This window comes from Salvelinus sp. IW2-2015, linkage group LG35, assembly GCF_002910315.2.
Source record: "Salvelinus sp. IW2-2015 linkage group LG35, ASM291031v2, whole genome shotgun sequence".
Classification (NCBI taxonomy): Eukaryota; Metazoa; Chordata; class Actinopteri; order Salmoniformes; family Salmonidae; genus Salvelinus; species Salvelinus sp. IW2-2015.
This window is the reverse complement of record NC_036874.1, coordinates 4,938,633-4,960,511: the sequence shown is the minus strand read 5'-3', so window position 1 is coordinate 4,960,511 and position 21,879 is coordinate 4,938,633. Positions and strand designations below refer to the sequence as shown.

At 44.3% G+C, this 21,879-nt stretch overlaps 1 protein-coding gene across 1 annotated transcript in view; it reads right to left on the bottom strand.

The window, feature by feature from the left end:
* LOC111958640 (triple functional domain protein-like) overlaps nucleotides 1-21,879 on the bottom strand; it is a 72,533-nt gene that overhangs the window by 13,316 nt on the left and 37,338 nt on the right. The window contains 15 exon segments of the mRNA XM_070437322.1: nucleotides 213-361; nucleotides 744-791; nucleotides 793-840; nucleotides 3,818-3,873; nucleotides 3,876-3,908; nucleotides 3,911-3,986; nucleotides 4,148-4,202; nucleotides 4,204-4,269; nucleotides 4,271-4,320; nucleotides 4,323-4,375; nucleotides 4,378-4,408; nucleotides 8,381-8,400; nucleotides 16,919-17,174; nucleotides 19,553-19,652; nucleotides 19,862-20,001. Coding sequence (XP_070293423.1) covers nucleotides 213-361; nucleotides 744-791; nucleotides 793-840; nucleotides 3,818-3,873; nucleotides 3,876-3,908; nucleotides 3,911-3,986; nucleotides 4,148-4,202; nucleotides 4,204-4,269; nucleotides 4,271-4,320; nucleotides 4,323-4,375; nucleotides 4,378-4,408; nucleotides 8,381-8,400; nucleotides 16,919-17,174; nucleotides 19,553-19,652; nucleotides 19,862-20,001 — 1,181 coding nt within the window.

Here is a 21,879-nt window from a genome sequence, read left to right as displayed (position 1 = left end):
AACAATGAGAGGATTGTTTAGCTAGACCACCACAGGACAGTTTTATCTGATGGCTCAGGGCATATTGTAGGCTGTGAGACCATAGAAARAGAATGACTAGAAAGGGCCCTTCACCGGTCCACCCATTACGGCCTCATTGGCTTGAATGAMGGGGACCCTTCTAGTCATTCTATTTCTACGTATGAGACGTTGCGGAGTGAAACTGAACTCACTGGCGTCTCTTGAGGAAACCCGACTTGCGTTCGTCCATCTCATCGATGGGGGAGGAGGAGGACAGGAGGGAGTTGTCGGAGGGGTTGAGGGAGGGGCTGCTGCTGTCCCCATGTTCCACAGAGAGAGAGCTGGGACGGTCCTCCAGGGACTGAGAGAGAGAGAGAGAGAGAGAGAGAGAGAGAGAGAGAGAGAGAGCACTTACTGTATATTCATTGTGCACATGCAGTGAGTAAGCTGAGCTTCTCCATACAATCACTGTGCTAGCAGAGAGAGCAGTGGTGTTGTTGCTATGAGGGTGTGACAAAGTATAGCAGCATTAACGTGCTGTGCCAGGTCTTGTGTCTAGAAGCAGTCAGTTGGTGTGGTGACTCAAATGGTTCACAGATGACTGGTGGGCCATGGCACCGTCACAACGTTCACATCCACCCTGGCACCAGACTGGCCTGAGCTGAGCTGGCAGTGTGTGTGTGTGTGTGTGAGTGTGCGTAACTGACAGCAGTGTGGTAGACTGATGGATGGCTGGGTCTTACCATCTTACTCTTGACCAGCTCCTCGATGGCACTGACCAGCTCAGCCGCAACTGGGTGTCTCTGAACTACTGGGTCGGCCCGAAAGACGAGAGGCCGCCTGGAAGGGAGGGAGGAGAGACAGAGTCAGACAGAGACAGAGAGAGAGACAGACAGAGAGAGACAGAGAAAGGAGAGAGCGTTGAGAGCGAGAGAGAAATTAGAGACCGCGAGAGAGAGGAGTGTGAGAGAAAGAGCGATAAAGTAGAGAGAGCGTGAGAGCGAGAAAGGAAGGTGTGTGGTTTAATGTTCAAATCAAATCAAATGTTATTTGTCACATGCGCCAAATACAACAGGTGTAGACCTTACAGTGAAATGCTTACTTACAAGCCCTTAACCAACAATACAGTTGTAAGAAAAATAAGTGTTAAGTAAAAAATGGATAAGTTAAAAAATTATATATATATATACAGTTGAAGTCGGAAGTTTGCATACACCTTAGCCAAATACATTTAAACTCAGTTTTTCACAATTCCTGACATTTAATCAGAGTAAAAATTCCCTGTCTTAGGTCAGTTAGGATCACCACTTAATTGTAAGAATGTGAAATGTCAGAATAATAGTAGAGAGAATGATTTATTTCAGCTTTTATTTCTTTCATCACATTCCCAGTGGGTCAGAAGTTTACATACACTCAATTAGTATTTGGTAGCATTGCCTTAATTGTTTAACTTGGGTCAAACATTTTGGGTAGCCTTCCACAAGCTTCCCACAATAAGTTGGGTGGATTTTGGCCCATTCCTCCTGACAGAGCTGGTGTAACTGAGTCAGGTTTGTATTCTCATTGCTCGCACATGCTTTTTCAGTTCTGCTCACACATTTTCTATAGAATTGAGGTCAGGCTTTGTGATGGCCACCAATACCTTGACTTTGTTGTCCTTAAGCCATTTTGCCACAAATTTGGAAGCATGCTTGGGTCATTGTCCATTTGGAAGACCCATTTGCGACCAAGCTTTAACTTCCTGACTGATGTCTTGAGATGTGCTTCAATTTATCCACATAATTTTCCTGCCTCATGATGCCATTCTATTTTGTGAAGTGCACCAGTCCCTCCTGCAGCAAAGCACCCCTACAACATGATGCTGCCACCCCAGTGCCTCACGGTTGGATGGTGTTCTTCGGCTTGCAAGCCTCCCCCTTTTCCTCCAAACATAACGATGGTCATTATGGCCAAACAATTATATTTTTGTTGTTCATTAGACCAGAGGACATTTCTCCAAAAAGTATGATCTTTGTCCCCATGTGCAGTTGCAAAACGTAGTCTGGCTTTTTTTGGCGGTTTTGGAGCAGCGGTTCTTCCTTGCTGAGCGGCCTTTCAGGTTATGTCGATATAGGACTCGTTTTTACTGTGATATAGATACTTTTGTTCCTGTTTCCTCCAGAATCTAAACAAGGTCATTTGCTGTTGTTCTGGGATTGATTTGCACTTTCGCACCAAAGTACGTTCATCCCTAGGAGACAGAACGCATCTCCTTCCTGAGCGGTATGACAGCTGCGTGGTCCCATGGTTTATACTTGCGTACTATTGTTGTACAGATGAACATGGTACCTTCAGGCATTTGGAAATTGCTCCCAAGGATGAACCTGACTTGTGGAGGTCTACAAAAAATCTTGGCTGATTTCTTTTGATTTCCCATGATTGTCAAGCAAAGAGGCACTGAGTTTGAAGGTAGGCCTTGAAATACAACCACAGGTACACCTCCAATTGACTCAAATTATGTCAATTAGCCTATCAGAAGCTTCTAAAGCCATGTGCATAATTTTCTGGAATTTCCAAGCTGTTTAAAGGCACAGTCAACTTAGTGTATGTAAACTTCTGACCCACTGGAATTTGTGATACAGTGAATTATAAGTGAAATAATCTGTCTGTAAACAATTGTTGGAAAAATTACTTGTGTCATGCACAAAGTAGATGTCCTAACCGACTTTCCAAAACTAGTTTGTTAACAAGAAATTTGTGGATGTGTTGAAAAACAAGTTTTAATGACCCAACCTAAGTGTATGTAAACTTCAACTGTATATAAAAAATATATATGCTTACACTACATTTGATTAATATTTTCTGGAAAGTATTTGTCACTGTATTAAAGATGTTTCTACATATTACAGCACATGATGACATCACCGCATCATACATTCATTTCTTAGAGAAGCTCACCATTGACGTGTTTTGACACCGCCGACATTCCAAATGTCCCCAAAAGGAAATGGGTGTGGTCTCCCTAATCAGGGCCAAATAGGGCCTAGTGGGGCAGGCTAGCATGGAGGATACAGGGGACGAGGCGGGGGTTGGGGGTTGTTGGAGCAAGGTTCTGAGCACTGGCACCACAGTGGAGCACATGACTGAACAATGTATATGTGCTGTTAAATACTCCATTACAACAGGGTAACCCGGGCAACAGGCCAGTCACAAGCACAGCTAGTCTGGCTAAACAATAGCAACAGGCTAAACAAGGCCAGGTTTTTAAAGGGTAGTCAGTCAGTTCTAGTCAAACTTCACTAACTACAGCAAATGGAGTATTCGTCACATCCGCAACATTAGTCCTTGAAAAACATAGGGCAGCGAGGGTGAGGAGATAGCATGACTGGAGATGAATGGCTGGGAAGTAAAATAAAGTCAGGGCTGGTTGGTTGGTTGGTTGTGGGGAGTGTGACTAGAGCTAGGCAGTTACATGGAGAGGTACGGAACTGAGACAAAACAGAGGCAGAACACAAATCAACATAAAAGCTATTGGTAAAGTTACAGCAAAGTTAAGAAAGAAGAGAAAACAAGTGATATTAGTGTCAAAAAACGACCCATCGCTCTAGTTACAATAACTGTTCTGTGATGATGAGTGAATGAAGCTAAACTGCATAGGTATAAGATATCTACCTTTTCAGACAACCTGGTCTAACAGTAAATACATTCATTGATTTACCAATGTCTCTTTTTTATTTCCAAAATATCTTACAGGAAAAGATGATTGTCCCCGCTTTGATATTCTGCAACTAAACCTCATGGAGGCCTGTTAAGTGTGTGTGAGTGTATGTGTGCTCACCTTGTCGTCCTGAGAGTCAGCCTGCAGCAGGCTGTGTTGTTGGATGGCCATTGGGGAGGCAGGGGCACAGCATCAGCCCCCTCCTCTCCTCCTCCTCCCCACAGCTCTGCATCCCAGAGGAGGAGGACTTGGACAGAGTCCCACTGCTCAGCCCCTCGTTCCTCATCCTCTGTAGAGGGACAACGACAACAGAGTTACAACTAATAGAACACAATTGGCTCAAAATAAAGGAGAGAAGGAAATAGGAGATATATTTAATGTTGAACAGATCATGTAAAAGAGAAAGAAAGAAGTGATATATGAGTGATAGGGGTGACCAATCGAACGGACCTCCTCGATGGTCTCGTCCTGTGGCGTGGCGGCGTTGTCGTCCGAGTCTTTCTGGAGCCGCGGAGTCTGCGTTCTTGCTCCGTCCGTCGCGGTTCTTCTTGTGCTTGTGGGCAGCTTCTTGACGTGCCGTCGGCCTTGCCGCTGCTCAGGCGCCTCACTGGGCTGGTCAGACTCACTCTCTCAGCGTGTTGCCCGGTCGCTTGGGCCCCGGGGAGCTGTGGAAGCCCAGGTGTGGCTGGCGCCAGGCTGGATGCATCGTTACTGGACACAGACAGGTGTCTGCAGGGGGAGAGACATGGAGAGAGAGAGAAAGAGAGAGAGAGAGAAGGAAGAGAGAGGAGAGAGAGAGAGAGAGAGAGAGAGAGAGAGAAGAGAGAGAGAGAGAAGGAGAGAGAAAGAGAGAGAGAGAGAGAGAAGAGAGAGAGAGAGAGAGAGAGGAGAGAGAGAGAGAGAGAAAGAGGTCAGTCACAGGTGCACAGTATCTTGGGAATGGGTCTGAATTCAGCTATGAGGGTACCAATGAGATTAGATGCACTTTTGCAAGGTACTTCATTACCTAGGAGGCATAATTKTTWATGTATCTATACTCAGACATTCCATTTTAGTACATGWTGGTTAGAYTGGAGCATCGCATCCTAACATTGCGTGTCCACCCTCTGCATTGAAGCATCTATCGATAGATGTTCCTCCTATGAAAGTGAACTGGATGATCCTCATTTTAAAAACCGTGATATACACAACATTATATAAAAGTTGCATAAGCTATTCTCTGTGTGTGTGTGTGTGTGTATCTACTTTATGCCACCTCCCTCTTCTGTGGTTCTATCTCCCCTGAGAGGTGTGGGAGAGGACTTGGCTGAGGCTGTGGGTTTAAATGTGGTGCAGTGTGGGGTGCTTCTGCTGATGTAAACTGAGGGATGCTACTCAGGGTGGATAGATTGCCCAGGTCCCGGCTTCACAGAAATGTTGTATCCTTCAAAAACAGGTTGAGCCAAAGGTTTGTCTATAGGGGCTCGCCTCATATGTTGACGGAGATGACCGAACTGAACTTCTGATGAATAGACYGATACGTAGTGCATTCTCCCATGTGTTTCTTTTGTCTCGGTGTGGCCGGGTTCAGCAGTAGAGTAAAATGTCCAGTGAGGTGACKTCTGTGTTCTCAGCGGTTGGCTCTGTATCTCAGTGAACTGAACTCTGTGTGACCAGATCCTCCTACTGATCTGATCTAACCACAACAGCAGCTTCTGACACGGCAGGGTCAGGGGTTCCCCAACAGTGCACCACTCGCTCAGTAAAAATAACATGTACCTACAGTCTGCTGCCATGAGAAAAGATGACAGGCCTTTTAAAGAATCTTAGAACTTCTAACACTGAGAAACGAATCAATTCAAAACAACGACATATGAGCTGAGAAATCTATATCAATCCTATACAAATCTGAGTGGGATAGAAGGTGATGGCTCTGAATTGACCCCATGATTATCATGTACTGATCGGGCCTTTGGCATTGACTGATCACTCACGCATTATCTTGCTGATACAAAGACTGAACAGGGTGCTGCTGCACTAGTGCATCGTATATGGTAGAGTGAGTCTCAGCAAGGAGAGAGGAGTGTGTGACTTTTCTTTTTCATTTGTACAGTGAGACTCAGGCCAAAAGGAGGATTCACCCATGGCCATGTCGAAAGGGGTTCTCTTAGCAGCCAAGAGCAATCTCAGGAGATGTTCTCAAGCCAGGCCATGGATGATTTCATGAAGTTTCTACAGCTGTTTTCCTAAAGCTACAGCACAGTAAATGACTTCCATACTGTTTCAAAATGTTGCGCAAACAAGTCAGMCTGAATGGTGCGCCAGATGAGAGACAGTGTATGAATAGAGTTAATAATCTTCCCTTCAGTTCCAGATGTATTTGATACTATGTTGGACTATGTTGTTTTAAGACGTGTTTGAATAGACAGTTTTAATTCATCATTCCAGATGGCACTATGTTTGCTACAATCGTTTTGATGTGCATGCAAGAGTGCCATTTTCACAAAATGATTCAAGGTGTCATTTGACTGCCTTATGATGTCACAATAGGTCTGCTGAGATGGTCTGGGGCTGCATTTKKTTGGCTCAGGCTCTGATACTCAGACAGAATTGGATTGTGACATCATGACAGTCTAATGATGTCAAATGGCACTCAAATGATGTCACAATGGGACTGCTGAGGGTGATCTGAGGCTGACACTTTCCCAGGCCTTCATTTGTTCCTCAGACACGGTTGGATCAGACTGACACATCTCTAAACCTACAAAGAGCCCAGGAGCCTTTTGGGGCTACTTCATCCTCGCGTTCAGCCTTACTTCTTCTCAAGATGGTGTGCATTGACATTGGCGTGCAGCACTGCAAACTCCCAACCTGGTCCAGAGTTGGCATGGATATTACACCAGACGAGTTGAGACATGTGGTGGAGAGAAAGGAGGAGTACAACACATCCATCCTGGACTCCATAACCATGCCTGACGTGGACTGCACCATGCTGGTCCTCGGGGGGGCCTTTCTGGTCATCTGCTTGGTTCGCCTGTGGCTCAGCAGGAGGAAGTGGACAAGGCAAGGCCAAGGGAAAGGAGGTCTGCTCCAGTGCCAGGCTAAAGGGGACAGCAACAAGGCTTTGCTGATGATGGAGCTTCAGGAGAAGGTTCTGCTGAGGATGGAGGGCATGGAGCAGCGCCTCGACGCCATGGAGGACTTKATCAGGTCAGTCTCAACTCTTAGCCTCATGCGTAACTAAATGATAGGGTGTTTGGAACAAAAAATAGATAATGTCAACTATAGATCAGGGCCAGAACTCACTGCCATATAAGATGAAATTGAAGGTTAAAATATTAATCTCATAGCAACATGTATTAATAGACCACACTGATTGGTACGTTTCGTCTTGTGCCTTCCTTAGCTGCATGGGGAAGAAGAGGACCATGGAGAAGACAATGTACGGCAAGCAGGAGGCTGCTGGTGACAAGAGCAAAAGGGATGCCCTGCGCTTCTCTGACTGCTCTGACAACTCCAACTAATGTCTCAATACATCAAGACCTGTTTATGGACACTGTGCATTTCTTTAAAAATACATTCAACTGATTTGAAAATAAAAGATGTGAAATTGAAAAAAYACTTCCTCTCCTCTTTTCACTCTGTGGGGAATAGCATTGTATGTAGTTACAGTATATTCTGACAGACACTTCACATGTGGGTCTTTCATGACAGTGAACATGTGTGTCACAGAGTGGGGCGGATGGGGGGGTTGAGGGGGATCACAGTCCTTAGTTAAAATGGCTTCAGGAGACCTATATATTGTAGTGTAATATCCTGCTGATATAAAGCATGTGTTCACTCTACTCTGGGTCTAACCCAGCTGTGGGAGTCCGCGCGAGAGAGCCTGAGAAGATGAGGTGTTCACACAGCCCTGTACTTTTCTAAAATTGTGTTCTGTGTCTGCAGMGGAGAACCGAGGGCTTTCAAGAGACTTGTAAATAACTCATAGCAGCATACCATGAACACCTGACTCCATTTATCAAATGTGTCACAATATTACTGACACAAAGGAAGGTGCCATTACGGGCTGTTTCAGTCATGCTTCAGGGTCCTATCGACCAAGTGGAGCAGTAGAAGGCCAGCAGGACCATGTGTTACAGTAACACTGGATGTGTACAGCAGACTATGCCAGACCCACTAGGCAGACACCTCCAGGCCAGCCCAGCCGTACCCAGCCCCATCCTCCATTCTGAGAGGAGGAAGGAAACAGGCATCAGATCTCCACCTGAACAAACCTAGCCTTCTAGTACACCACAGAGACAGGGCTCAGTGTGTCCCTCCCCACAGGCCCACCTTCCCTTTACTTACCTGAGGGAAGTACACTCATGCCACAGTGCCCAGTAAAACTTTCCCTCCCTCTAATACTGTACAGAGCTGTCGCACAGTGTATCAGTGTGATTACATTGAAGGAGACACACAAACAACTTACTCGGTGTACATATTGTCWCGTCTAGCTGGCTAAAAGGGTACAGTTATAGTATATCTCTCACATTTCCATCAACTGCTTTTGAACTCTTCCATTAAAAAGCCCTGTCAGCCAGTGGGTTAGTGGCAGGGGGGCAAACTCAGTCTGGTGCACAGTTCTACACATGAGTGTGTATCCACTCCACATATTGAGCAAACAGGACAGAGACATGCAAGGGGCCTGACCCCTGGTGTAACAGCGCTATTTGAGAGTAGGTCTGAAGAGCTCTCACAGGCTGCGGGCAGCCCATCAATCACCTCAGAAAGTGGGCTACGGGGTATCATATACTGTATGAAGGAGAAAAACTGTGACACCAAAAGTATTTTCAGTGAACACAACATAACTTCTCTTTTAATATTGTATTTGTACTCATGTATTTTTGTGTGGTTGAGACAAAGTTGTCCGAGACCAATTTCCCCTCAGGGACAATAATGATTATCTGATCTTACAGTCCTGTCACAGCTACAAAGCAGCATCACTAGCTAACTTTGAAGTGTCTCCTGGGGAGAGATATCATATTGGTTTGATATCATATTGGTTTGAGAGGTTTGCGTGTCCTCGTAGACATAGACAGTGATTTAACAGAAGGAGGGTCACCAGCCTTGACACATTCTTGTCCATTGTTTATTCAGCAGGCTGTAAAATAACCCCAGACATCACAGACATGCCCCCTGTGGGACACTGTCTCCGTGTCCTAAATGGCACCTTTTTCCCTATTTAGTGAACTTCTTTTGACCAGGTAGTGCACTATATAGGGGATAGAGTGCCATTTGGGATGCATTCCGTCTCTGGGTAGTGGGTAGGAAAATAAGRACTGCGGTGACCTCTGTTCTCCCGCCAGGGGGTRTTTCATCAGTCACCTCAGTCACTGCGCTCACTACTGCCATCTGTCCCAAACCCGGGTCTGCTGTGACTATGTGAGCCCGCTGAGKTAAAGCCTAGGGATTAGGAGACACAATAGGTTCTGGCATGACACATACAGTACGTTCAAACACATGTAAATATGGTATCCCTGTCTGCCTAGTACATTTCAGGTCACAATCAGCAGTAGAGTATGAGACAGAATGGTGGTGAGGAGTAGGGCTGTCATGTCATTTTGGATGATGGTTATTGGCCAGACAAATGCCCGCGGTCACCATAATAACCGTTCCAATAGCAAAAAATAAATAATAATATATATTATTAMTTATTTTTTAACAACTAAAATATTATCCTCTCCCCCGCTCCTGGCTGCATGTGCTGCCGTATAAATAGAACAGGCGTCCCCAATCAAGTCAATGATGGCATAATGGCTGGACTGGCAGCCATTGCAAATGTACAGGAAGTAAAAGCAGGAAGTGTCCCATTAATATGTACTGTGATTTGTTGATTCAACTCAACTGACATTACAAAAAATACATTCCATTGCATGAGCCACATCATGAATGAATATTCTACATTACCATGGAAATTATTGCATCACAATTAGGACTGTGGCGGTCACGAAATTCCGTCAGCCGCTGATTGTCAAGCAAATAACTGCTGGTCCCACGGTAATTGACCGTTAATTAACCTAAACACATTTAGCATTTCCTGGCTTCCACACATAGCTTACAAGCCACTGATGCAGACTTTTGGAACATCTACATTTAATAAATCCATGTAATACAGCTTACACCATCACAATAAAACAATTATTTATTTTAGACAGGTCTAAAGAAACATGATGTGAAGAAAAGTACATTTCAGAGGAACAGAATAGCATACTCTGAGTTGTCCTTATGTTAGGTCCTGATCTGGCTATGCCATATGGTTGTGGGCTACATTAGTTTATTTAGCAGACAAGATTTGCTTAGATTTCCGTGGCAGTATTTTATAGTATGAAGAATACAATTGAACAAAGCTGAATAAAATAGAAAGGATATTTTCTCCAAACTATTTGAGGGAGTGTGCATATGTGGCTATTCAGTGTTGAGCGATTAACAAAGAAACAGGTACTCCTATATGTTTAATTTAGAGTTTATTACGTAACTTTAGTTGTGATATTTGATTTTTAATACATTCTTAGGCTATATAACGCTAATCTAATGATGATTTGAAAAAAGTTGCATTAAAAAGCATGAGCTCTGCTTTGTTTTTTGTGCAGGCTGTACACACTTCATCAGTCTCTCCTTCACAAATGGAGAAGCACTTGATAATGACTCAKATTTCCCGGCAGCATCCCCTTTGTGTGGCCGTAATGCCCCCTAAGAAAATACATGCCTTTTGTGGCCAGTGGCCATTGTGCCATTGGGCCGAATATAATAATTGTGATTCCCTTCTCCCTGCGTGCTGCGTGCTCTGAAGCACCTCTCACTCACATTGCTCTCCTTCACCTTATCGGGTCTTTTACACAACTGCGCGCATCCTTATCCAATTCCGAGGCGCATATTGAAGATATTGGAAGAACTGTCCACATTTACTTTGTCAGCCAACAAGATGATTAGGCCTAACAGACAGAAAAAGCACTGGCCTATGTCAATCTACTATCCCCCATAGTACAAAAGTTGACCTATTCTATTTTTGGGGCGGCAGGTAGCCTAGTGGTTAGAGCGTTGGGCAAGTACCCYAAAGGTTGCTGGATAGGCTATGGGATAGGCCACATAAGGTGTGGGACTATGATTTGAAAAAGTCGCAAAAAAAAGGTATGCATTGTTGCTGTGCATCATTCACAAGTGATAATATTTAATTCACAAGTGATAGGCTCATATTGTCACCCATCAGGCTGTTCTTGATTTAGTCTTGTCTTTACAAGACTAAATAATATGTGTGAAATTTGTTTTGATTTAGAATGCACCATTATCATGCACCTGTCTCGAAACGGGGTCAGGAAAAAAATACATGTCATCTATGCACTTAAATAGCAAATGGAGGACTTTTTTCCCYTGGTTCCTGTTGTTAAGAGAAGCATTGTGCTTAATATTAGGAAAGTTGAGAAGTAAATATATACTAGGCCTAGCCTATAGAATGCTGATGGGATCCTCCTCTTTTTAATAGAGCCCATCAGTCTGTTTTCTCAGGCAATTACATAGCCTATAGAAATGTTGCGCAACATGAGCTCATGGGCTTTCATTAAGTGTTTGATTAGATTTTTGATAAKATTTGCATTGAGTTCAGAGTGATTAGAGCTTGGAGAAGTCTATTTACTGTGAATAAAAAGGTACGTGGAATTTGACTGCCTTCATGATTCGTGACCGTCGGTGTGGCGGTAATATGGTCACCATAACAGCCRTAACCACAATACCAGGCAGCCATTGCGAGTGTACCCATGAGTTTGCCAGGGTTAGCGGTTCCAAGCACGTTTTATTCAATCTATTTCTACGTTAGCTATTTCTACATTTACTGCAAGAAGCAGCAAAGTTTCATCATGTTAATTGTTAATTGTCCATGTTATCGCGGAAACGGACTCAACCACAAGAATGCCTGGCAGTCCCATCTCTCTCCTGTGTTCGTTCCACAAAACCAAAAAACAGATTTTTTAAAAACAGTTAAGACCAATATTTTATTCTCACAACGGTCTTCATCCATAACCGTTGATTAAATGGTTATACGATAATTGTGCCAGCCCTAGTGAGGAGACGTGTGGCACAGTCCAAGCCAATCAGAGAGTGGTGGCTCACTGTCCTCTGTCACAAATGGATTAAGATGTCTGGCCCACCTCCTGGGAAACCTACCAAGGCTCATCGGACATAGGACAGGAGGGCACACAGGCCAAGCCAGCTGTGTGATGGACTGTGATATGCAGTGGGTGATACTGTGTGTGTCTGTCTATTCTCCTCATGTCTACAATAACAAGAATATCACCAGAGGGGTGGATCATCACAAAGCAAGGATCAATCAGCCGGCTAACATGAATACACATTCAAATGTAACTGTTGATCTGAAAGCTATGGGTTATTGATCATGTCAAGTTATTCATACCATTTCAATTTCAAGTCAATCTTTCTCTATGAGCTATACGAACTATGGAGTTTTAAAGATGATTCAGGAAAGTAAGCTGGCTAACTATTTGATCCTGGTGAATGGGTGAGGAGGAGGATAGGGTTTGGACAGCACTGGGGTGGGCGGGATGCYCCAGGAACAAACACAGTTACTACAGCTTTATAGACTGTTCGCTCCGTCAACAGGTAGTAACATGGCTGATCAGTCAGTCAATCAGTCAGCCAGCCAGCCTGCATGCCTTCCTGCCGGTCTGTTTCTCTGTCTGTCTGGTTGTCTGTGTCTGTCCCACATGTGACTCAGAAGCTCTTAATCTAGTCCAAAGCGTGCCAGCTTTAATACGGTATTTCAATCATTTTTATGCACCCATATAATCCACGACATAACACCCATTCAATCAATATAATAGCCTACTGTACTTATCCCCCAGGCTCTCACATACAATACAGACGTTATTATTGATATGTGCTCTACAGTAGGCTGTGAAAAAAGGTATGCTGCAAAATAATGTAAACAATAATTAAATGTATTACTTGATTATACCAATGATCACAACAATAACAGTCCATAACAAAGTTGGAGCCTGTTCTACACCGTTAATGGACTGGAACACTTAAAGGACGGGTTCTATATAGGTCCTATACAGTATCGTTACGTACCCAAATCCAGCAGCCAGAATTTGCAGTTTTCCGAGGGTCCCGCTTGAGAACTCATATGGTACAGAGGACTAACAGCAAAAATAGACCGTATTCCATTTGCCATGGCAACCTGCCCTGGTACTATTCAAGTTCTCACACCGTTTAAAATCCAATTCCTCAAAATAATTATATAAAACAGATAAAGAATCATGTAGTTTAAGAAAAAGCTATAGGAAGCAGCTGTATCCTCTAGCTCAGATGAGATCAGACTGCTGTGTTTGTGGGATTGGATCTGCTCTCTCTTCTCTACTCTCCCAGAGAGTGGGCTGTTGTGCTATGAGGGCAAGCCTCCTCTGTCCCAAAGGAACATTTAGAATCAGATGGCACACTTTACCGTAAAACCCCTAGTAGAAGCTCCAGGCCTCAAACAGCATGGGCTCAGCTTCCACAAGCATTATGTACTGTAGAAATGTAGCATCTTTAGTAGCAGCTTTACTTTTCAGCACAGTTGCAATGTCCTTATTTAAGCMAAGCTCAATACACTTACATTAGTTTTATTGCTGACAAAAACAATGCACAAAGAGAACTTTCAGCAGTGTGACTGATTGTAGCTGCTAAGGTGCCTCTCACACATTTGTACAGTCAGATCTCAATCTACCCTGCAGTGCATTCAGGGCTGGAGGAGTAAAACAGGCAGCTCACACAAAGCTCTCCCTGTTCAACTGTATGTTTTCTCATCAGGATCTCTGGGCACTAACCACAGAGCCTGTTTCCTGTAAGAACCAAAACACACGTGTGCAACGTGCACAACGCACACACGTGGAACACACACCCACACACACGTGCACCACACCAAAAAAGCTAAGGCCTCCCTGGTACCTTTGAGAAGGTAACCGTTTTAAGCTGAATCAGCAACTGAAGGGAGATGTTGCTATTGTCTCTTTAGCACATTTTAGAAATACGCTAAACGTATTGATGGTCCCTAGTCCCCCTACTGTACACTTCGGTCCACACTGATCTAGCTGGGGATAGTCATAGTGGCATTTCCTAGTCCAGGGATCCTCAACTACATTCAGCCGAGTGCCATTTTTTTCTTGGGCGGATGGTCTGGGGCCGGAACATAATAAAAAAATATATATTTAGAATGCAAACTGCCCGCAAGAAACCTAAACAGATCAAATATTTGACAAAAATATGAAACATAATTTCAAACCTTGATTACATTTGTCCTGCGTAGGGTGCCGTCTTTCAGATGGGATGTTAAAAAGGGTGTGCTGACCATCTTCACCCCGGTTTCATGGCTAAATTCCCAAACTGGCCACATTCCATCATGACCACCTAATCCCCCCCCCCCCCATTCCTAATTGGCATATATCACTCCTCACCTCTCCACCTGATTGATAGCTTGCATCACTGAGGAGGGTGCTACACATTGATGGTGGATGAGGTGATTTCCCCCCTACTATGTAAAGCGCTTTGAGTACCTCAGGTGGTATAAAAGTGCTATATAAATCCAATCAATTATTATGAATTATAATTATTTGTATACGATCACCAAAGTCTCTCTATTATGCGTGGGAATACTTGGGAACATGTTTCCAAAATGTCAATCACTTGGAGCTGATTTTCTGGTGTTTTTACAGTCTTTTATGTCCAACAATGAAAATTCAACAAAAAAATAAATATATACATATATACATGTATGTACATATATACATTTGGGGGACCAAATAAAACCACCCGCAGGCCACCAGTTGGGGAACCATGTCCTAGTCCATGGTCCTATAGTTGGAAAATACAAAAATAGCCAAAAAGCAGTAGCTTTGTCTAATTCAGTTTACAAACTTAATTGCAAAAACATCACAGGAGTCACATCAACAGCATTTTCTGAGAACTTGTGGGGTTTACACAAGCTACGACAGCTACTAATTCACCACAGGCAACCAGCCAGCAAGGGCTTTGTTCTAAGTCCAAGGGATGGGGAATGCAATGAGGAAAAACAACGAATGAGGGCAAACCTCCTGCTCACAGCCTGCACTCATTCCGGCCCAGCCATGCATCTGGGTGACAGCACCAGTCAGGAGTAGGAAGAGGAGAGTTCCCAGATCTTCACCCAAACCCCTAACCCGTCCACTGCCCTGAGAAAAAGGCCTAGGCCTACATGCTCTGCTTCAAGGACAAAGCACCACAAAGACAAGGGGAGCACCAAGGACAGGTTCATCCTCCTAGTTCTAAAGGAACCCTGCTGAGGGGAGTCTTTAGCAGTTTGTAGTTTTATCAGTCTGCATAACAAATCACTGGCCACTACAGGGCATAGAAAAACTGTGGCACTGCGTGGGTATAAGAACGGACCATCTAAGAAGTTCTGATTCTCCGAAAGGCGCTCAGGAAAAACATGGGGAAAAAGCACACATGAAACTTGAAGGTAGCAGAATAGTAAAGAACTGGATGGGAAATCCTTAAGTTTGTTATTAGTTAGAGATAACCATCCAAGTGTGTAACATGCATCAAACACTACCTGGTTTAAGCCAATATAAATACAGGATTCCCCACTCCCCTATAAAATGATGAAGAGCCTAATGTTTAGGAAACCTATCGGCATGGATTTTTAACATTTAACTAGGCAAGTCAGTTAAGAAGAAATTCTTATTTATAATGACGGCCTACCAGAGAACAGTGGGTTAACTGCCTTGTTCAGGCGCAGAACGACAGATTTTGACTTTCTCAGCGAGGAGATTCGATCCAGCAACCTTTTAGTTACAGGCCCAACACTCTAACCACTAGGCTACCTGCCACCCCAGGTAGCCTTGTGCCGCACCATGAAAACCACCAGTATACAGTACACAAACATCACCTCTATCTTATTACAGACAGGACAGAAGGAGGGCGGGCCGTCTGACAGGAACAAAGCTTTACTGAGTGACTCAGTCAAGACAGAACAGAAGCTCCAAGTGCCACCCAGGTTTCTTTGATCTTATCCCCTGGGGTCTGGAATGGGGTCAGGTCATGGAGCTCAAAAACTACTTCTCCTTTGAAGAAAGAAAAACCACACGGTAGCAAAACGTTTTGTAACAGAAATGAAAAAAATGAACAAAATGCATGTGTTTTTTATTGGACAAGTTCAGGTAGTCTCTACCTGTTTCAGTCAGTTTTCTTCCGTTTGATGCCTGACGAATATGAACCATGAGAGACAGGCCATGTATGCATGTATGAATTCCCAGAGTTAGTCATGTCTATATGAATTCCCACAGAATAATGTAGATGGTAATCAATATGTTTTCCACAGCAGCATGTGAGTCATCAACAACTCTCTACAGACTGTAAACCAGGGAGCACCTGGAATCCTTCACTGGTTGCAAGTACACACTCGCCCACTAGAAACCCCTTGGGACCAAGGTGCAGACGGTGCCTGTGTGTGTGTGTGTGTATGTATATGTGTGTGTATATGTGTGTTTTCCAGACCTTAACGGTAGATTGACGCCAGACATTCTTTTTTTTCTTTTTTTTACCCCCTTTTTCTCCCCAATTTTGTGGTATTCAATTGGTAGTAGTTTCTGTCTTGTCTCATCACTGCAACTCCCGTATGGACTCGGGAYAGGCGAAGGTCGCATGGTCCTCCGAAACACAACCCAACTAAYCCGCACTGCTTCTTGACACAACGCACATCCAACCCGGAAGCCAGCCGCACCAATGTGTCGGAGGAAACACCGTACACCTAGCGACCTGGTCAGCGTGCACTGCACCCGGCCCGCCACAGGAGTCACTAGTGCGCGATGAGACAAGGATATCCCTGCCGGCCAAACCCTCCCTAAACCGGACGACGCTGTTGTGCGCCGCCCCATGAGCCTCCTGGTCGCGGCCGGCTGCGGCAGAGCCTGGGCTTGAACCCAGCATCTCTGGTGGCACAGCTAGCGCTGCGATGCAGTGCCTTAGAGCACTGTGCCATCCGGGAGGCCTCAGACATTCTTTTTTACTTTTGCTGAACATATCATTTGATCTCCATATGATCCATATGATGTGTGCATGTCATCTTTTCCTCTACTGCATTCCAGGTGCCTCACAACAGCAAGGCTGACAGTGTGTCTGTGTATCTGTGTCTGTGTGTGTTCCAGCCTTCTCAGTCCCAACATCCAGGCCTACCTTTGTGGTGGTGGTTGAAMAGTCCTTCCATCTCCATACTGGAGCGTGAGTGAGCGATGCAGAGCATGGCACAGGGTACTATGCCCTCCTGGGCAGGGGAGCGGTCCGTGGTCCTCACCAGGCACCAGTCTGGCTTGTCATGGAGCCTCTCCAGCACCTCTACCGTCTGACCCCTCCGTACAGTCAGCTCAGAGCTGCTGCCATTACTAGCCACAAAGTCATGGATGACCACGGTCAGCTCACAGCCACCAGAGAGCTGAAGAGAGGGAGGGATGGAGAGGGAGAGAGAGAGGGAGGGATGGAGAGGGAGCGAGAGAGGGAGGGATGGAGGGTGAGAGAGAGGGAGGGATGGAGAGGGAGAGGGAGGGATGAGAGGGAGAGAGAGAGGGAGCGAGGGAGAGAGAGTATGTCAGATTTACTATAAACATTACATGACATAAAGGAATAGTTTGAGGTTATGAAGAAACAGCCTGAATGTATTGATGTTTAGGAGCAGTATCATAATGAGGGTGTGAAATATAACTACATGTCATTAAATMGTGAGATTCTRAGGATGTACTAATCAGCAATAYCYAGTRTATTATTAGCATGTCAACAACTGAGTTCTTATATGGGTTTGSAGGTCCCCAAGTKCCCCTGAGAARTGCTGATTTYCCACTTGTCAGTCATTCRGTTTCCCCAGAKCCAGTCTCAGTCACAAGGCTAGAGTAAGAGCTTATTCTGATGGCCATTAGAGCAGTCGCTCAGCACCTGTCTCTTATACACATCTAGATGTGTATAAGAGACAGGCTCAGCACAGTGCAGGCTCCAAACCAACCACATACTGTAGCTACTGTAGCTCAACTGTACTGGGTTGTACTGAAAACATGTCGTTCTGGTGAGTCACTAGACTCACATTCAGATGCCTCAACATGACTCAAGAAACGCTCTGGCATTCTAAAGCAGTAGATACAGGGGAAAAACATGTCCATTAAACTGCCATATATGCCATTAAAATATATATTGACGATGATGGGCACGACAGGGATGTTTCAAACAGGGAAATCAGGAGAATGACGATCGACCTCGGCAGTTCCACACTGACAACACATTCTTCAAATGACTATCAAATCAAACCAATTACAGACTCCAACCAACATCCAACCGACATGGCTAGTTAGTAACTGCTAGAGATCCATACATACCCATTGGTAGTGAGGCAAAGCCAGCGAGTTCAAAAGCTGAGCCACCGGACCTGAGTTTTTATTGTTCTCCATGATTCTGTCCTCTGTCCTCTTCTCCTTCATTCTATGATGCTCCTGATGCTGAATCTAATCCTTTGACGTGACACAAGGTTAATTTAACACTGAACCACACTGACCTGAGGTAACACGCAGACCCACCTACTCTCATATCCCTCCGCCCAATGGCCCTACGATGGTATCTAGGTACTATATACCAGAGCCAAAGCACTCCCTTCCTTGTCTACTGTACCAGCTGTGCCTTCTCCAAGGAGAGGCTGGAGATATGACACTGACACAGAGAGTGGTACAGCTAGTGGGAGGCTGACACACTCGTTGACGCGTCGCCGACACACAACTCCGCTCTGTCATTGCCTCTCACAGATCTCACAACACCAGGCYAAGAGYKAGAGAGCGAGAGAAAGAAAGACAGAGAGAGAGGCAGAGAAAGAGAGGGAGAGAAAGTAAAAAAAGAGAGCGAGAAAGAGAGAGTTGACTGTGAGTGATTGTTCCCTGCATTAAATTAACCACGGCCCATTAGTGTACATGAGAAGACACATGGAATCMCCCTCCTCACCTCACCTCTCCGTGACCTTGACTGACCCTCTCTGTGTTGTTTTCTGTACCCTGACAGAACCAGAGCTACACTGTGTCAGGAAGGACACATACAGAAAGGGACATACTACGCATGTCTTCCAAATGTCACCATATTCATTTAGCTGTGCATTATTTTTGTCCAGTAGTTCCCTATAAAGGGAATAGGGTAGCATTTGGGACTGAACCCACTGTGGCTAAGTCAATTTGAACCTAATTCCTTGATTTAGGAGCATAGCTACATAGAGCAGAATAACTGCAAGTCCAGCTTTGGCAGGGAAACATGGTCCCTAAAGAGGCAGAGTGTTTGTGTGAGAGAATATAGCTCTGACTGTGAGTAGGAGTGGTATCCTTCTGTGCTGTTATTGCCTGATAAAATCACACTGTTCCTTCCTGAAGAAGAGCCATGTTTCTCATGTTCATCTCTGAGATGGAAAGGAAAAGTCTAACGAAAGTTTGGTTTTCAGACAGTCCCTTATCAGTCAACAGGTTCACAGGAAGCCAGTCCAAATTAAAATGATGCTTTGAAATATTAAATTCTAATTGACTTGTCTGGTTGCAGTCTCTCCTAAAAAATTACAGGATTTAGAGGCTACAGTTTGAAATGCTGTTGAAAAGACGTCTCTAGAGTCTAACGTGTCAAATGATACTGTGAAGACCTCCGCTGTTCCACAACAGAGCCCTAAACTGCAGGGATTGTAGAAGCAGACCATTGTCTTACATCAGACAGAAGACTGAAGTGAAGACTCCGGAGTTGGCAACGTGTCGTATTTGAATGGCGTAGCTGTAGGAAGGCAATGRGCAGCATATGATGACTCACCTTGTCGCTGTCCAGTGTGTTCTGAGAGGTACGGGAGGCGATAGAGATGGTGTCTGGCTGACTGCTGGCATCACCCTGGCTGTCAAGGTCCTCTCCATGACTACAGAGGAAGAAGACGTCAATCAAGACAGGGCGGGGCAGCTCTCACAATCATATACTGTTGGGGCACTTTAATGTTAGGTTGTGCTGCGGAATTGACAGAGCAATAACTGTAATGTATAAAACCAATGTCCAATGCAGTCGGTCTTGTATGGTCCGTAAGAAAGGCTGTGAGAAGTGCTGAGGTTGATACAAGGTGGAGCGCTGTACCTTCTGCCCTTGTGTTTGACTGTGGTGGCCTTGGGGATGTGAATAGGCTCCTTCAGGGCTCCTCTCAGGTGGATGGTACGCTCCTGGATCACCTCCCGGATGTGTTTGATCCAGTCCTGCTTGTTCTCTATGCTGGACGCCTGAGGGGACAGACGGACGGATGGTCAAGAAAGATCTCAGTCCACACATTCCCAATATTTTGACAGTATCTATGATGCAACACTAACTGTACGCTCTGAGCTGTGTTAATACAGTCAACCCTGATGCCTTCATTGATAGAAATTATCCAAATGCTTACTATTTTTACCAGAGTACATGGACAGAACACACAAAGGACATTCCGTCATGTTCCTTTCATTCAGTAAGACCCTTTCAATCGATTACAGTATGTTTCACAATTGAGGAATTCTCATGCTGGCATCTTAACTTCAGTCATTTCCGAGGAGCCATTTAAAGGGCCCTTCAGTGCTGTGTGAATGTTGTGAATGCGTGGACACATAATTAGCATATGACTCACTCATGTCTTCATTGGAACTATGCAACAATAATCAAGAGTGTGCTGCTGTTATATAACGGACAGATTAAGATGGTCAGTCTGCCATTATATAATGTGTAAAATACTTACACTACCGTTCAAAGGTTTGGGGTCACGTAGAAATTTAATTGTTTTTGAAAGAAAATAATTTTTGGGCCCATTAAAATAACATACATTTTATCAGAAATACAGTGTAGACATTGTTAATGTTGTAAATGACTATTATAGCTGGAAACTGATGATTTTTTATGGAATATCTACATAGGCGTACAGAGGCCCATTATCAGCAACCATCACTCCTGTGTTCCAATGGCACATTGTGTTAGCTAATCCAAGTTTATCATTTTAAAAGGCTAATTGATCATTAGAAAATCCTTTTGCAATTATGTTAGCACAGCTGAAAACTGTTGTGGTGATTAAAGAAGCAATAAAACTGGCCTTCTTTAGASTAGTTGAGTATCTGGAGCATCAGCATTTGTGGGTTCAATTACAGGCTCAAAATGGCCAGAAACAAACAACTTTCTTCTGAAACTCGTGGGTCTATTCTTGTTCTGAGAAAGGAAGGCTATTCCATGCGAGAAATTGCCAAGAAACTGAAGATCTCGTACAATGCTGTGTACTACTCCCTTCACAGAACAACGCAAACTGGCTCTAACCAGAATAGAAAGAGTGGGAGGCCCCGGTGCACAACTGAGCAAGAGGACAGTACATTAGAGTGTCTAGATTGAGAAACTCATGCCTCACAACTCCTCAACTGGCAGCTTCATTAAATAGTACCCGCAAAACACCAGTTTCAACATCAACAGTGAAGAGGCAACTCCGGGATGCTGGCCTTCTAGGCAGAGTTCCTCTGTCCAGTGTCTGTGTTCTTTTGCCCATCTTAATATTTTATCTTTATTGGCCAGTCTGAGATATGGCTTTTTCTTTGCAACTCTCCCTAGAAGGCCACCATCCCGGAGTCGCCTCGTCACTGTTGACATTAAGACTGGTGTTTTGTGGGTACTATTTAATGAAGCTGCCAGTTGAGGACTTGTGAGGCGTCTGTTTCTCAAACTAGACACTCTAAGGTACTTGTCCTCTTGCTCAGTTGTGCACCGGGGCCTTTCAGAAGAAAGTTCTTTGTTTCCTGCCATTTTGAGCCTGTAATCAAACCCACAAATGCTGATGCTCCAGATACTCAACTATTCGAAATAAGGCCAGTTTTATTGCTTCTTTAATCAGGACAACAGTTTTCAGCTGTGGTAACAAAATTGCAAAAGGATTTTCTAATGATCAATTAGCCTTTTAAAATTATAAAAATGGATTAGCCAACACAACGTGCCATTGGAATACATTAATGATGGTTGCTGATAATGGGAATCTGTACGCCTATGTAGATATTCCATTAAAAATCAGCCGTTTCCAGCTACAATAGTCATTTACATCATTAACAATGTCTACACTGTATTTCTGATCAATTTGATGTTATTTTAATAGCAAAAAA